General features: G+C 42.2%; 1 protein-coding gene across 1 annotated transcript in view; it reads left to right on the plus strand.

Moving 5' to 3' along the window:
* Positions 1 to 18,183, plus strand: part of poln (polymerase (DNA directed) nu) — a 293,465-nt gene that overhangs the window by 209,393 nt on the left and 65,889 nt on the right. Inside the window, exon 13 of the mRNA XM_073047757.1 lies at positions 478 to 560. Within this exon, the coding sequence (XP_072903858.1) occupies positions 478 to 560 (83 nt within the window). The remainder of the gene's footprint in view (positions 1 to 477; positions 561 to 18,183) is intronic.

Here is an 18,183-nt window from a genome sequence, read left to right on the forward strand (position 1 = left end):
GGTGGATGTTTTATATAGACAGGGGTAGGGTGGATGGAGTGTCCTGCCAGGGTGGTGGTAGAGGCAGATATATTAAAGACATTTAAGAAACTATTAGGTAGGTACATGGATGAAATAAAAATGGAGGAAAGGGGTGGATTGATTTTAGAGTATGCTAACAAATCAGCATAACATTTCATGAAAATTCCTTTTAAATCTTTCCCCTCACCTTCAACTAGAAAAGAGCCCTGGTTTCTCTCTAACTCAGTGAATGTCTCCCACACCCTCTCCATTACTTTCCTGTGGAGGAAGACTTCCCCAAAAGCAGTCACAACATTCTAATGACAAGCAATCTTCTCCTTCATTCCCTTCCCTCCTCATCCTCTGACCCTCTCCTTACCTCAACACCCTCCATTTCATTCTTGCTCCCCCTTCCCTCTCCCCTAGCTGCTCTGTCAGGAACTAATATATGTCAACTCTGCTTTGTGCCTTTGGCAGGAAAGGGATCCCTGTGGATCAGGTGAAGAACGCTGAGCGAGAACAAGCCAAGAGGATTGTCTACGCATTGGTTTATGGGGCAGGTAAAGTTCACAAACACGTGCAGGGAATAAAGAGGAAAAAATAATAACAGATCATGAAGCATAGAACAGTACAGGAACAGGCCCTTTGGCCCATCATGTCTGTGCCAACCACGGTGCCAAATTAAATCAATCCATCTGTGCACACACATCCAGTTCATGTGCCTGTCTAAATGTCTCCTATAGTTTCCATCACCTATCCTGGAAATACATTCCAAACTCCTATTCATCATTATGTGCCAGATTGTATTGACATGGGCTATCATTGTTTCATGACCATGAGTGTTCTTGACAAATTTTTCTGCAGAAGGTGTTTCCCATTGCCTTCTTCTGGGCAGTGTCTTTACAAGACGGGTGACCCCAGCCATTATCAATATTCTTCAGGGAGATTGTCTGCCTGGCATCAGTGGTCACATAACTAGGATTTGTGATATGTACTGGCTGCTCACCTGCTCCCATGGCATCATGTGATCCTGATTGGGGAGGGGGCTAAGCAGGTGTTATACCTTGCCCAAGGGTAACCTGCAGGCTAGTGGAGGGAAGGAGTGCCTTATATCTTCTTTGGTAGAAACATATCTCCACTCTGCCACCCAAAACATCTACGAAGCTCTGTAAAAAACTTGCCTTGAAAATCCCCTTTACTTATTTACTCATTAATCTTTTAACAGCAGGATAGAATAAAGAATCAGGTTTGTTATCCCTATTTTATATGATGAGATATTGGTGTTTTCTGGAAGCAGTACAGTGCAAAAATATAAACTAACTATAAATTACAAAATACACCCAGTAGCCATTTCATCAACTACCTCCTGTACCTAATAAAGTGGCCACTGGAGGTATATTTGTGATCTTCTGCAGCTGGAGCCCATCCACTTCAAGGTTTGACATATTGTGCATTTAGAGATACTCTCTGCACACCACTGTTGTAGCCCTTGATTATTTGAGTTATTGTTGCCTTCCTGTCAGCTTGAACCAGTCTGGCCATTCTCCTCTGACCTCAGTCATTAACAAGGAGTTTTTGCCCACAGGACTGCCACTCCCTGGATGCTTTTTCGTTTCTTGCACCGTTCTCTGTAAACTCTAGAGACTGTGGTGTGTGAAAATCCCAGAAGATCGGCAGTTTCTGAGATACTCAAACCACTCTGGCATGAACATGAACAATCATTCTACGATCAAAGTCACTTAGATCACATTTCTTTCCCCTTCTGATGTTTGATCTGACCAACAACTGAACCTCTTGACTGTGTCTGGATGCTTTTATACATTGAGTTGCTGCTTCATGATTGGCTGATTAGATCTTTGCATTAACGAGCAGGTGTACAGGTGTACCTAATAAGGTAGCTACTGAGTGTAAATAAATAGTGCAAAATAAGGAATAATGAGGTGGTGTTCATGAGCCGTTCAGTAGAGGGGATGAAGTTGGTAAATCGGTAAATTAGATTAGTTACTTTTTTAATGATGGTGTGTGCTTTCTGGCTTTTGTATCTTCTGACCTATGAGCCAGGGAGAAGAAAGAATGTCCAGGGCTGGTGGGGTCTTGATTATACAGGCTGCCGTGGCTCTGTTGTTGTTGTTGTTGTTGAGTTGTTAAGTTGAGTTGGACTTTTCGTGACGTCATGGAGCATAGGGTCCATGGGGTTTTCATGGCAAGATACAGAAGTAGATTGCCAGACCTTTCTTACACACAGATACTGCTGCTGTCCAGGTTGGGACCTGGCTGGGTTTGAACTCAGGACCGCTTGCTTTGAACTCCAGTGCAGATGCAGGGCATATATTATAGCAAAAATTAGTGGAATGTTAGAGGATTGGGAAGTGTTTAAAAACCAACAGAAGGCAACTAAAATACCAGAAGGAGAGAAAAGATGAAATATGAAGGTAAGCTAGCCAAAACTTTCAAAGACGATACCAGAATCTTTTTTTTTCAGATATGTTAAGAGAAAAGAAGGGCCAGAGTAGATATTGGACTGCTGGAAAAGGACACTGGAGAGGTAGAAATGGTGGACAAAGCAATGGCGGATGAACTTAATATGTATTTTACATCAATCTTCACTGTGGAGGACACGAGCAATACACCAGAAATTCGAGAGCATCAGTGGGATTAAGTGAGTGTAGTTGTTATTACTAAGGAAAAGGTACTTGGGAAGTTGAAAAGTATGAAGGTAGGTAAGTCACCTGGACTAGATGGACTATACCACATGGTTCTTAAAGAGCTAGCAGAAGAGATTGTGGAGCCAGTAGTAATGATCTTTCAAGAATAGTTCTGGAGAATAAGAAAATTGTAAACGTCATTCTACTCTTTGAGAAGGGAACAAGGTCTTTCCACTCTTTTCGATAAGTGTATACCTCAAATAAATACTTTGTGGAGATTTGTGATATATATGTTTATATGATATATATGTACAATGTCTGAAATACATCTTATGGAAATGTTTGTTTGATGATGAACTTCAATTAAAAAAAATAGAGAAGGGAACAAGGCAGAAGAAAGTAAATTATAGGCCAGTCATCCTGACTTCAGTGGTTGGAAAGATGTTGGAGTCCATTAATATGGATGAAGTTTCATGGAACTTGCAGGTGCATGATAAAGTAGGCCAAAGTCAGCATGGTTTCCTTAAGGTGAAATCTTGCCTGACAAATCTATTAGAATTCTTTGAGGAAAAAAACCAGACAGCATAGACAAAGGGGAGTCTGTGGATGTTGTTTACTTAGGTTTTCAGAAGGCCTTTGACAATGTGCCACATATGAGGCTGCTTAACAAGGTAAGAGCCCATGCTATTGCAGGAAAGATACTAGCATGGTTAGAAGACTGGCTGATTGGCAGAGGGCAAAGAGTCAGAGTAAAATAGGATGAGATGTAACCAATCAAGTGTGACAGTGGGAAAGCAGAGGTACTTAATGAGTACTTTGCTTCAGTATTCACTACAGTAAAGGATCTTGGAGATTGTAGGGATGACTAACAGCGGACTGAAAAGATTGAGCATGTAGATGTTAAGAAAGAGGATGTGCTGAAGCTTTTGGAAAGCATCAAATTGGTTAAGTCACCAGGACTGGACGAGATGTACCCCATGCTACTGTGGGAGGCAAGGGAGGAGATTGCTGAGCCTCTGATGATCATCAATGGGGATGGGAGAGGTTCCGGAGAATTGGAGGGTTGCGATGTTGTTCCATTATTCAAGAAAGGGAGTAGAGTTAGCCCGGGAAATTATAGACCATTAAGTCTTACTTCAGTGGTAGGTAAGTTGATGGAGAAGATCCTGAGAGGCAAGATTTATGTACATTTGGAGAGGCATAATATGATTAGAAATAGTCAGCATGGCTTTGTGAAAGGCAGGTCGTGCCTTACGAGCCTGATTGAATTTTTTGAGGATGTGACTAAACACATTGATGAAGGTAGAGCAGTAGATGTATGTAGATTTCAGCAAGGCATTTGCCAAGGTACCCTATGCAAGGCTTATTGAGAAAGTAAGGAGGCATGGGATCCAAGGGGACATTGCTTTGTGTATCCAGAACTGGCTTGCCCACAGAAGGCAAAGAGTGGTTGTAGATGGGTCATATTCTGCATGGAGGTCGATCACCAGTGTTGTGCCTCAGGGATCTGTTTTGGGACCTCTACTCTTCGTGATTTTTATAAATGACCTGGATGAAGGAGTGGAGGGATGGGTTAGTAACTTTGCTGATGACACAAATGTTGGAGGTGTTGTGGATAGTGTTGAGGGCTGTCAGAGGTTACAGTGGGACATTGATAGGATGCAAAACTGGGCTGAGAAGTGGCAGATGGAGTTCAACCCAGATAAGTGTGAAGTGGTTCATTTTGGTAGGTCAAATACGATGGCAGAATATAGTATTAATGGTAAGAGTGGAGGATCAGAGGGATCTTGGGGTCCGAGTCCATAGGACACTCAAAGCTGTTGCGCAGGTTGACTCTGTGGTTAAGAAAGCAGACGGTGCATCGGCCTTCATCAATCGTGGGATTGAGTTTAGGAGCCGAGAGGTAATGTTGAAGCTATATAGGACCCTGGTTAGACCCCACTTGGAGTACTGTGCTCAGTTCTGGTTGCCAAACTACAGGAAGCATGTAAAAACCATAGAAAGGGTGCAGAGGAGATCTACAAGGATGTTACCTGGATTGAGGAGCATGCCTTATGAGAATAGGTGGAGTGAACTTGGCCATTTTTCCTTGGAGCGACGGAGGATGAGAGGTGACCTGATAGAGGTGTACAAGATGATGAGAGGCATTGATCTTGTGGATAGTCAGATGCTTTTTCCCAGGGCTGAAATGGCTAACACGAGAGGGAACAGTTTTAAGGTGCTTGTTAGTAGGTACAGAGGAGATGTCAGGGGCAAGTTTTTATGCAGAGAGTGGTGAGTGAGTGTGTGGTATGGGCAGCCAGAGATGGTGGTGGAGGCAGATACGGAGGTGGAGGGTTTTTTAAGAGACTCCTGGACAGGTACATGGAGCTCAGAAAAATAGAGGGCTATGGGTAAGCCTTGGTAATTTTAAGGTAGGGACATGTTCGGCACTGCTTTGTGGGCAGAAGGACCTGTGTTGTGCTGTAGGTTTTCTATGTTTCTAAAAGAGGCCTATTCTGGTTAGCTGCTGGTGACAATGGTGTTCTGCAGGGGTCAATATTGGGATTGCTTCTTTTCATGTTATACGTCAGTGATTCAGATGATGGAATTGATGGCTCTGTAGCCTAGACAGAGTGGATGTGGAGAGGATGTTTTCTATAGTTGGTGAGACTAGGGCCAGAGAGTACAGCCTTAGAATAGAGAGACATCTACTTAGAATAGAGATGAGGAAGAATTTCTTTAACCAAGAGGGTGGTGAATCAATGGAATTCATTGCCACAGACAGCTGTGGAGGCCATGTCATTTGGTATATTTAAAGTGGAGGTAGATAGTTTCTTGGGTAGTCAGGGTGTCAAAGGTTACGGGGAGAAAGCTGGCGAAATAGGTTGAGAGAGATAATAAATCAGCCATGATCGAATGGCGGAGCAGTCACGATGAGCCAAATGGCCTAATTTGCTTCTCTGTCTCCTGGTCTTATGTGTTAGATGTGGGGCCCGGTAAGGAATGGGCAGGTGTTCTATGATCCACTGTGGCAGTATGGGATTTTCAATGTAGAACAGTTTTGGATGTTAAGGTAAGAGCTGGTCTAAGTAAAATGTCCTTTAAGCTTCCAGGTTATCATGACCAGTTTTTTACTATAGGTTCTGTGTAAGTCAATGTTGAGTTTATTATCTGTACTGCTGCAAAAAACAACACATTTCATGCCATTTTTCAGTTATAATAAACCTGATTCTGATTCTGAGATGAACATATGTTGTCATCACAGTCAGCATGGGCATGATGGGCCAAAAGGACTCATTTCTGAGCTGTGTGCCTCTCTGACTGTGACTATATTACAGCCTAGCTATACACCAATGTGACGATTCTAATTGTCATGGCAGTTAATTACATCACAGTTTTACAAATGTTGGGCAATAAACATCAGCCGTGCTGAGAATGGAGATTTAATTAAATTAGATAACGACAATTCACTGCCACCATTGCCCACCTGATGGATTTAAGATGGCAGCTCAAGTGTCATCTTACAGTGTCAGCTCTCTCACACTGCACACAACACTATCTCAGCGAGTCAGCATTTGCTGCCTCTCAGGAAGTACATGAGAAGGAGCATCTTTCCACAGGTCTGACACTAAACCAGTTACAGGCTATGTCTCAATGACTAACATGCTTTTCCAGCACTAGATTGTTCTGTGAGTTTGTCTCTATGTGTTTCTGCATATGTCTGAGAGTGTGTGTGTGTGTGTGTGTGTGTGTGTGTGTGTGTGTGTGTGTGAGTGTGTGTGTGTGTGTGTGTGTGTGTGTGTGTGTGTGAGTGTGTGTGTGTGTGTGTGTGTGTGTGTGTGTGTGTGTGTGTGTGTATATGCATATGTACATATCCATGTTTGTGTGTATGCAAGCGTGCATAGGTGTGCGTGTATGTGTGTGCGTGTGCAGATACTGGATGACAGAATCAGAATCACATTTATTATCACAAACGAGCGAAAATCTGCAGATGCTGGAAATCCAAGCAAGCCACAAAATGCTGGAGAGACTCAGTAGGCCAGGCTGCATCTATGGAAAAGAGTTAACAGTCCTGATGAACGGTCTCGGCCTGAAACATCAACTGTACTGTTTTCCATAGATGTTTGCTGAGTTTCTCCAGCATTTTGTGGGTGTTACTTATGTTTATTATCACTGACCTGGGTCAAAATATTTGTTGTTTTGTGGCAGCAGTACAGTGCAATATATCAAAAAAATACTCTATTTTGCAAGAAGAAATATAAAAGACCATAGGATCATAGGATATAGGAACAGAATTAGGCCATTCGGCCCATCAAGTCTTCTCTGTCATTTCATCATGGCTGATCCAATTTTCCTCTCACCCCAAATCTCCTTCCTTCACCCCATATCCCTTCATGCCCTGACCAATCAATAATCTATCAATCTCTGCCTTAAATATACAAAAAGACTTGGCCTCCACAGCTACCTGTGGTAAAGAATTCTATAGATTCACCACTTTCTGGCCAAAGAAATTCCTCATCTCCATTCTAAAAAGACATTCTTCTATTCTGATGCTGTATCCTCTGGTCTTAGACTCTCCTACCATAGGAAACATCCTCTCCACATCCACTATATCAAGGCCTTTCACCATACGGTTTCAATGAGGTCACCCCTCATTCTTCTGAATTCTAGTGAATACAGGTTCAGAGCCATCAAACACTCTTCAAATGACAAGCCATTCAATCTTGGAATCATTTTCATGAACCTCCTTTGAACCCTCTCTAGTTTCAGCTCACCCTTTCTAAGATAAGGGGCCCAAACCTGCTCACAATATGCCAAGTGAGGCCTTACCAGTGCTTTATAAAGTTTCTACGCTACATCCTTGCTATTATATTCCTGTCTTCTTGAAATGATTGCTAACATTGAATTTGCCTTCCTCACCACAGACTCAACCCGCAAATTAATCTTTAGAGAATCCTGTACAAGGACTCCCAAGTCCATGTGTGCCTCAGTTATTTGTATTTTCTCTCTATTTAGAAAATAGTCAACACTATTCCAATAGTTCCAATAGTTTCATCAGGCAAGGTTTTCCTTTGAGGAAACCATGCTGACAACGGCCTATTTTATCATGTGCTCTCAAATGCCCTGCGACCACATCATTAATAATCTACTCCAACATCTTCCCGACTACTGAGGTCAGACTAACTGGCATATAGTTTCCTTTCTTCTGTCTGACTCCCTTCTTGAAGAGTGAAATGATATTATATATGAATAAATAGTGCAAAAAGAGAGCAAAATAGTGAGGTAGGGTTCATGAGTTTATAGACCATAGCAATCTGATGGCAGAGGGGAAGAAGCTGTTCTTAAAATGTTGACTGTGTGTCTTCCAACTCCTGTACCTCCTCCTTAATGGTAGTAATAACACGAGGGCATGTCCTGGATGGTGAAGGGTGGAGGTCGTTTCTGATGGATGCTGCCTTCTTGAAGCACCATCTTTTGAAGGGGGGGGGGGAGGTGTGTGTGTGTGTGTGTGTGTGTGTGTGTGTGTGTGTGTGTGTGTGTGTGTGTGTGTGTGTGTGTGTGTGTGTGTGTGTGTGTGTGTGTGTGTGTGTGTGTGTGTGTGTGTGTCCATCTATTTCTGTGCTCTGTGTAGACTAGTAACCTAAAGTGAGGATGACAGGAGGGAATGTTTGGAGTTCTGAAGGCAAAGTTTTAGACAGTGTGCTCTTGCCTGTACAGCTGACTGCAAGTTAACTAAGAGCAGGAAGCATAAACTGCTGCAGGAAACATCACCACCAGTCAGGATAAATTGTGCTCAGAAGCTCAAATAGTCAATAGACCATCCTACATGGCAGTGATGTGAAATGGATGAGCAGTAAGTAGCTAAAGGCAAACCAGTCATTTGGAAAGGGCTGTCCACATACACCAGGGCTTTTCACAGAGCACCCATTAAACACGGCAGGGTGAGAAGACAGGGAGTAGTTAAGGACAGGGAAGGGTAAGGAGGTGGGGTGTGTAGTAAAGGTGAGTCTGGGGAGGGTGTATGGTGAAGAAGAGTGACATGTAATCTGGGAAAGAGTTCAGGCTTCCTCTGGATGTTACAAGTAACATTCTAAATCTGTCTTCTTGAAGTACAGAGGAATGTTGGGGAAAAGTCTTTAGTTCTTCGAAAGTTGATAAGGTGGTAAAGAAGGTGTATGCCATGCCTGCCTTCATTGGCAGCGGTATTGAGTAACTGTAAGGAGAGTGTCTGACATCTTTATAAATTGGTAAAATTGTTTTTCATTGGTTTATTAAACATGCCTTGCATACTGTTCATATCGATCATTTGATTAAAACAGTGAGTTTTTATTAGTTTTTTAAAATTTAGCGATACAGTGAGGAGTAGGCTCTAATGGCTCTTCCAACCACGCCACCCCAGCTACCCCACAACTCCAATTGACACTAACCTAATCACAAGACAACTTACAATGACCAATTAACCTACCTGGGATGTCTTTGGACTGTGAAAGGAAACTGGAGCAGCCGGGGGAAACCTACATGTTCCACAGGGAGGATGTACAGAAGCTCCTTACAGAGAACGCTGGAACTGAACTCTGAACTCCAGAACGCCCCAAGCTATAATAGCATCACTCTACCCGATATGCTACCGTGGCAACGTTAGTTATTGTTTTCCTTTATACCACTTATATTAAGGTAGTATAAAGGAAAACAATAACAGAGTGCAGAATGGAGTGCTGCATTTACAGAGAAAGTGCAGTGCACACAGGCAATAAAGTGCAATGGCACCGTGAGGTACTGTACTGTACAAATATATAGCAAGGGTGTCTTAGACTTTTGCACAGTACTGAATTTGTAAACGTGGAGCAGAGAGCGCATTTGTAAATCTGGCGGGAGCAAAGGATGTTGGGAATGGCGAGGGTGGAGTGCTGTGGGAGGGGTGGCAGAGAAGGAATGCCAGGGGTGGGGTAGTAGCACGGATGCAGACGCACCCAGATCTGAGAATTAGTCAAGGACATTTGATTCCAAACAATTGGTTTGTTGATCATTACAGAGTATCTCTCTAGTGTTTTTGCTTTCTCCCCTCTCCCTTCCCCTTTTTCGAACCATAATTCCCCTCTCCCTGTCCCCTTCCCACTCTCAATCCACAATAGAGCCCCATATCAGAATCAGATTTTTCATCACTCATATATGTCATGAAATGTGTTTTTTTTTGCAGCAGTACAGTGCAATACACATAATTGCTACAGTACTGTGCAAAAGTCTTAGGCACCCGAGCTGTGTATACATACAGTACCGTAGGTTGTGAGGTCAAGAGTCCGTCTTATTGTACTTGGGAAGGTTCAATGGTCAATCAGCAGGATAGAAACTGTCCTTGAGCCCAGTGGTATGTGCCTTCTGGCTTTTTGTATCTTGTTCCCGATGAGAGGGGACAAGAAAGGGTAACATATGTGGTGGGTGGGGTCTTTGATAATGCTGGCTCCTTTACCGAGGCAACGAGAAGCGTAAACGAGTCCTTAGTGAGGAGCTTGGTTTTTGTGATAATGTGCTGAGCTGTCTCCACAACTCTCCGCAGTTTCATGCAGTCATGGGCAGAGCAGTTGCTATTCCCAGCCATCGTGCATCTGGATAGGATGCTTTGTATAGTGCATCAAAAAAAAATGATGAGTTTCAGAAGGAACATGCCAAATTTCTTTAGCTTCCCACAGAAATAGAGAAACTGGTGAGATTTCTTGGCCATGGAATCAATGTGGTTGGACGAGGACAGGTGACGTTCATTCGGAGGAGCCTGAAGGTCTCAACCTTCTCAACCTCAGCACCATGATGTAGACAAGAGCATGTGCACTGAACTCCCTTACTGAAATCAATGGCCAGCTCATTCCTTTTGCTGACATCGACTGTTGTCATGACACCATGTCACTAGGCTCTCTCTCTCCTTCCTGTACTCCTGACTAACACTCTAATCAGTCTTCACTTGGAGTATTGTGTGCAGTTCTGGTTGCCCCACTATAAGAAGAATAGGTAGACTCTTGAGAAACTATGGTGCAGACAAAGTTTACTGGGATACTATTTAGATTCAAGGGTCAGAGCTATGAGAAAAGGTTGGACAAACGTGCATTATTCTCCCGAGAGCAGAGGCTGGGGGGAGACATGGGGAGGATTTTAAAATTATAAGCAGCATAGATAGGGTCAGAATATGTTCCCTAAGGTAAGAATGTCAAATACCAGTGGACTTCATAGGTTAGTGGAGTGAAGTTTAAGAGCAATGTGATGGGGCTTGTTTTTTTCACTGTAGGAAGGATGTTGAGGCTTTGGAGAGGGTGCAGAAGAGGTTTAGCAGGAGCTGCCTGGTTTACAGGGCAAGTGCTATTATGAGAGGCTGGAGAAACTTGAGTTGTTTTCTCTGGACCGGCGGAGGCTGAGGGGAGATTTAACAGAGGTTTATAAGATTACGAGAGGCATAAATAGAGTAGACGGAGTATCTGTTTCTCAGGGTAGGAATGTCTAATACCAGAGGGCATGCATTGAAGATGAGAGGGGGTATGCTTAAAGGGGATGCGAGCGGTAAGTTCTTTATTCAGAGAGTGGTGGATGCCTGGAATGCACTGCCTGGTATGGTGGTAGAGTCAAGTATATTAGAGGCTCTTAGAGTTGTTCAGATAGGCACATGGATGTGAGGAAGATGGACCGTTATGGACATGGTGTAGGTAGGAGGGATTAGTGTTTGAGTGGTTTTGATTGGCTTTTGAGCTGGTTGGCACAACATAATGGGCTGAAGGGCCTATTCCTGTGCTGTACTGCTCCAGAGTGGTAGGTTCCTGGAATAGGTTACCAGGAGTAGTGGTGGAAGCAAGCAGTTCGGTGGAGTTTAAGAAGGTTATAGATAGATCGATTAATATCAAGGGAATGGAGGGATATGGATGATACTCAGGAAGAAGTAAGTTGGTATAAATTGGCATCAAGGTTGGCGCAGCATTGTGGCCGAATGGCCTGTCTGGATGTACTGTTCTATGTTCCAAGAAATGGTCTCCTCAGTAACGTTGAGGAATTGTGCTACATTTAGATGGAAGCTCTACCTGCCTTCTCCTCGTAACCTTTGACACCCTTACTAATAAATAACCTATTAACCTGTGCTTTAAATATCCCCAATGATTTAGCTTCACACATGTGTCAATGAATTCCATAGATTCGCCACCTCCTGGCTAAAGGAATTCTGACCAGACATATGAGGTGGTAACTGTGTGAAATACCAGCAGGAAACCTCTCGGAATAAATTTTAATTGACGTTAATAATGAAATAATTCCAGTATGCATGTTGGAGTATTCTTGTGGAAGATATATGTACAACCTTATAACATATGTCCCTGATGCATTATTTATATCCTTTTCTGCACTGGCTCAACGCAGCCATAAATTAATTTGTCATCACATAGCTCAGAAATAGATTTTAATCAATATTAGATTAGTTTAAATTAAATGAAAGGTCATTTTGATGTTTTGATCAAAGGGTTCATGATTGTTTCAAATTATGGAATGATTGAGAGAGTATTGTGTTTCTTTACACTCTTTGAGTGGTGAGGTTATGTTATTAAGATGTAAGACCATAAGGCATGGGAGCAGAATTAGGCCATTCAGCCCATTGAGTGTGCTCCACCATTTGATAATGGCAAATTTATTATTCCTGTCTTCATTATTTATTATTCCTCATTCTCCTGTCTTCTCCCCAAACCTTTGATGCCTTTACTAGTCAAGAACTCATCAACCTCCAATTTAAATATACCCAATGACCTGGGCTCCACAGCCATCTGTGGTAATGAATTCCACATTCACCACCCTCTGGCTAAAGAAATTCCCCTCATATCTGTTTTAAATGTCCTGGTATTCTGAGGTTTTGCCCACTGGTACTAGACTCTCCCAGTACTGGAAATATCCTCCCCACATCCACTCTATCCAGGCCTTTCAATATTTGATAGATTGCAGTGAGATACACCTCGTTCCTCTAAACTCCAGTGAGTTCAGAATGAGAGCCATCAAATGTTTCTTATACATTAACCCTTTCATTTCCAGGGCTATTCTTGTAAACCTCATCTGGACCCTCCCCAATGCCAGCTCATCAAGGGGTCCAAAACTGCTCACAATACTCCAAAGGGGTGGTGGTAGAGGCAGATAATTAGGAACATTTAAGAGACTCTCAGGTAGGCATATGGATGATAGAAAAATGGAGGGCTTTGTTGAAGGGAAAGGTTAGATTTAACTTAGAAAAAGTTAAAAGTTCAACACAAAGTGCGTGTATTGTGCTGACTTGTTCTATATTTTATATTTATGTTCTATGTTTAGAAGGTTACGGGGGAAAGGCAGGAGAATGGGGTTGAGATAATACATCAGCCATGATCAACTATTGGTCACCATTAATCTGAGAAGTTTTCAATTCCATTTCTTTAAATTAACAATTTAACTTCTCCAGGTGCAGAGGTGGGATTTGAATCCTTACAGTACTGAGATTTGAGATGGCACATTAGCATTATGATTAGCATAACACTACTACATCGCCACGAACACTGTTCATTTTCCACTGCTGTCTTAAGAAGTTTGTACGTGACCACATGGATACCCTGGGTTTCCTCCCACATCCCAAAGATGTACAGGTTAGAAGCTTAATTGTTTATATGGGTGTAATTGGTCAGCACGGGCTCATTGGGCTGGTTACCATGCTGTATTTTTAAATCTAAATAACCCCCATGCTGTAGTTTCTTTGCTGAGTTTAATGAGTAATTAATATGCAAACACAGCAACTTTATGAAAATCATAGGGTGGTCCACAGCTTCACAAATCTTCCAAGCAATTCCAGGGGGTATCTCTTCCTCCCTCCAAGGTTCAGGAACAATTGCACATTAATGTGGCTTTTTGGGATGTCTTCATTATTAAAACAGTATTGGCACCATTAATTCTGATTACTGCACGTTCATATTAGCATAGCAAAGAAATATAGTAAGTTTATCAATACATTTATTGCATGTTCAGAAGACTTAAGGTTCCACACACAAAATATTGCTTTGAAATTCATTGACTGTTGTTACATACACTCAGTGGCCACTTTATTAGGAACAAGAAGAGTCTAATAAAGTGGACACTGAACGTATTTCTCTATGTTTGTGGTCTTCTGCTTCTGTAGCCCATCTACTTCAAGGTTCAATGTGTTGTGCATTCAGAGATGCTCTCTGCACACGTGTTGTAATGCATGGATATTATATTTTTTCAGTCCTTTGAGCCATATCTCCAGCAGCTCCAACTTTTAACGCTAGTCTAACCATGGGACAATTCCAATTAACCTACTAATTAGTACATCTTTGGAGTCTGGAAGAAAAATGTTGCACCCAGAGGAAACCCACGCATTCCATGGGAAGGATGTACAAACTCCCTACAGAGGACACTGGGATTGACCTCTGAACTCCGACATCCTGAGCTGTAATAGCGTTGTGCTAACTGCTACACTACTGTGGCACCCACACTGTTGTCTTCCTGTCAGCTTGGACCAGTTTGGCCATTCTCCTCTGAACTCTCTCATTAACAAGGTATTTTTGCCCACAGAACTGCTGGTCACTGGATGCTTTTTATTTTTTGCACCATTTTCTGCGTGTGAAAATCCAGGAGAGCCGCAGTTTCTGAGATACCCAAACCACCCTGTCTGGCACCAACAATCATTCCATGATCAAAGTTACTGAGATCACATTTCTTCCTCATTCTTATGTTTGGTCTGATCAACAACAGAACCTCTTCTTCGTTTTCTCTTGAAAAGTTTAATGGCGGTGGGCAGACCAACATAAAGTGCTTTACCACCAGCTACTGCGGTGGAGTGTGGAGCAAGGAGACAGGAAGTATACCCACTAAATTCCCCTCCAAAACCTCAAATATTATCAAAAATCTAATGCTATGCAGAATGTCAAATACACACATATACATTACAATGGCAGTTCTGTACTAACAAACTTTCCATGTTAAACTGTGTCTGTTGCAAAGAACTCAGTTTAGCAATGCAGTGCTTCCTTTGCACCTCATAGGAACCACATTCAAACAATATATGCTGCATTGTTTTTTGACAAGTATGCTACCTACAAGTACCTGTATCATGCATATCAATTCTGAACAAGGAATTATTCAACCTAGTATGTCCAATACATAAATATAAGTATAATTTCTTCCCTCCTTATATACCCATCTCCCAGTTGAGTTCCCACCATCCTCTGAATTTTATATAAACGCTTTCCTTTCTTTTCCTTATGCCAACTTTGTTGCCACGGTGATCGAATAGACTTTTTAATTATGGCTTTCATCTCCCTTTTTGCAAAGGCACCACTATATTTACATCCTTAATATTAAGTGATTGTTTGGCTCGAATATCTGCCCTCTCTAGCCAAGAGTTCTCCACGGAAGGTGGGTTCTCGCTGAGCAGCCTGCGTTTTGAGATCCTCACGACCAATTTGGAACACGTGTCTTCAGGGCGGATGACCGTTTCCTCACCGATGTTGCCGACTGAAGCTTCGCAAGACATTGAAACATCGAGACAGCGGGCGCGGCTGTTGGAGGCTCTGCACTCAAATTCGGGAATGATATCTCCCTCTCCCTCATGAGTGAGTGAGAAGGCCTGTTGAGCTGTCAAAGTGATGAACAGTAGTTCTTGATGGTCTGTAGATCATGGTCTCTGGAGGCTTGCTGTTACTTGGTGGGTGGGGGAGGTCTGATGCTTTTTGCTGGACCAAGTGTGGGGAAGGGCAGAAGGGAGGTTGCTGTGTTGCTGCTTCTCATGAGCACAAGGGGGGAGGGGGGCTTTGGGGTTCTAAAGTTTTTCTGTCATTTATTCTTTGTTTTTTTTTCTCTTTTGTGGATGTCTGTGAAGAGTAAGGATTTTAGGTTGGATACTGTATACATTATCTAACATTAAACTGAACCATTGAATCACCTCATTTCCTTCAACCCTAGCATGGGCAGGCACCCATAAGAAATGGATGCACAACCCTAGATCCTACAGCCTCAACAGATGTCCAATCTCAGGAAGGATGTCTGGCCTACAACTTGAAATACCTCTTTTAATAGATGCCAAAACCGAGAATGAATCAGAGCGCAGAAGTACATTATCACGGCATACTTTGATGCCATTCTAAGGCTGAAACAAGCAACTTCCTCAGATGTGAATACTTAGTCTGATAATCTTTCCTTAATTGTTAATTGTTACCCGAAACTTTGGAATATAAACAGAAACACCTGAACGACCTGTCACTGGATCTTTTGAACTATCTGTATAGATATGTAAGAATCCATAATATCTGCTTTCTATATATTGCTGAGCTACCTGTAACACTGATAAACAATCAATCTTCATCTTCATTTTCTCTTCAAATCAACCATAGACAAAGGGAAAAACCATGGAGGAGCAACTGAAAGGGGTACACTATGACCATATTCCGTATTAAACAAGCCAAGATTTTGTGCCCAGTCATTTCCCATCAACCCAAAACTGAAAACTTTATGAATACAGTGCTCCCAACTCTTTTCTAATGTTGTCAATCTTATGTTAGCCCAATAAACCATTATAACTGTAACAGGCATAGATGTAAAGGTATATCACTCATACAAGAAATACTGATTGGTTACGTTATATCGGAGAGATAGGAAGGTAGGCAGAGGGGGTGGTGTGGCTCTGCTGGTAAAGAATGGTATTAAAAAGTAGAAGCATCAAGTCAAGTCACTTTTTATTGTCATTTCGACCGTAACTGCTGGTACAGTACACAGTAAAAACGAGACAACATTTTTCAGGGCCGTGGTACTACATGAAACAGTACAAAAACTACACTAAACGACGTAAAAAACTACCGTCCCGTTGCACTCACATCCATCATCATGAAGTGTTTTGAGAGATTTGTCATGAGGCACATCAAGACCCTGCTGCCCCCCTCACCGGACCCCCTGCAGTTTGTGTACCGTCCCAACATGTGACATAGGATCAGAAGAAGTTGAATCCTTGTGGGTTGAGTTAAGAAACAACAAGGGTAAAAGGACCTTGATGACAGTTATATACAGGCCTCCCAACAGTGGCTGAGATGTGAAACACAGATTTCAATGGGAAATAGAAAAGATGTGTCTAAAGGGCAATGTTATGGTAGTCATGGGAAATTTCAACATGCAGATTGATTGGGAAAGTCAGGTTGGTAATGGATCTCAAGAGAGTGAGTTTGTTGAATGCCTACAAGATGGCTTTTAAGAGCAGTTTGTTGTTGAGCCTAATGGGGGATCAGCTATACTAGATTAGGTGTCATGGAATGAATCAGAGGCGATTAGGGAATTTAAGGTAAAATAAGAGTTAGGAGACAGTGATCACAATACGACTGAGTTCAACTTGAAATCTGAGAGGGAGAAAGTAAAGCCTGATGTAGCAGTATTTCAGTGGAGTAAAGGAAATTAAATTGGTATGAGAGAGGAATTGGCCAAAGTAAACTGGAATGAGATGCTGGCAAGGATGGCAGAAGAACATTGATGGTGTGAATTTCTGGGAAAAATGAGGAAGGTGCAGAACAGATGTATTCCAAAAATGAAAAAATACTCAAATGGGAAAATAGTAGAACTGTGACTGACAAGGGATGTCAAAGCTAATGTAAAAGCAAAAGAGAGGGCATACAACAATGCAAAAAATAGTGGAAGACAGATGATTGGGAAGCTTTTAAAACCCTACAGAAAGCAACTAAAAGAATCATTAGGAGGGAAAAGATGAAATATGAAAGTAAAGTAACAATATCAAAGCCGATAGTAAAAACTTTTTCACTTATGTAGATGCTGGGAGAGTCCAGTACCAGAGGGCATGGTTTGAGAATAAGGGGCAGGTCATTTAGGACAGAGTTAAGGAAAAACTTCTTCTCCCAGAGAGTTGTGGGGGTCTGGAATGCACTGCCTCAGAAGGCAGTGGAGGCCAATTCTCTGGATGCTTTCAAGAAGGAGCTAGATAGGTATCTTATGGATAGGGGAATCAAAGGATATGGGGACAAGGCAGGAACCGGGTATTGATAGTAGATGATCAGCCATGATCTCAGAATGGCTCGAAGGGCCGAATGGTCTACTTTTGCACCTATTGTCTATTGTCTAAAATAATAAAAGAGAGATGAGAGTGGATATAGGACCACTAGAAAATAAGGCCGGAGAAATAATAACAGGGCATAGAGATGGCAGAAGGACTGTATGAGTATTTCGCATCAGTCTTCACTGTGGAAGACACTAGCAGTGTGCCATTTATTAAAGGGTGTGAGGGAAGAGAAGTGAGTGCAGTTACTATTACAAGGGAGAAGGTACTGAAAAAGCTGAAAGACCTAAGGGTACATAAGTCACCCGGACCAGAGGAACTGCACACTAGGGATCTGAAAGAGATAGCAGTAGAAATTGTGGAGGCATTAGTAATGATCTTTCAAAAATCATTGGACTGTGGCATGGTGCCAGAGGACTGGAAAATTGCAAAAATTACTCCACTCTTTAAGAAAATAGCAAGGCAGCAGAAAGGAAACTATAGACCAGTTAGCCTGACCTCAGTGGTTGG

This window comes from Hemitrygon akajei, chromosome 6 (genome assembly GCF_048418815.1).
Source record: "Hemitrygon akajei chromosome 6, sHemAka1.3, whole genome shotgun sequence".
Classification (NCBI taxonomy): Eukaryota; Metazoa; Chordata; class Chondrichthyes; order Myliobatiformes; family Dasyatidae; genus Hemitrygon; species Hemitrygon akajei.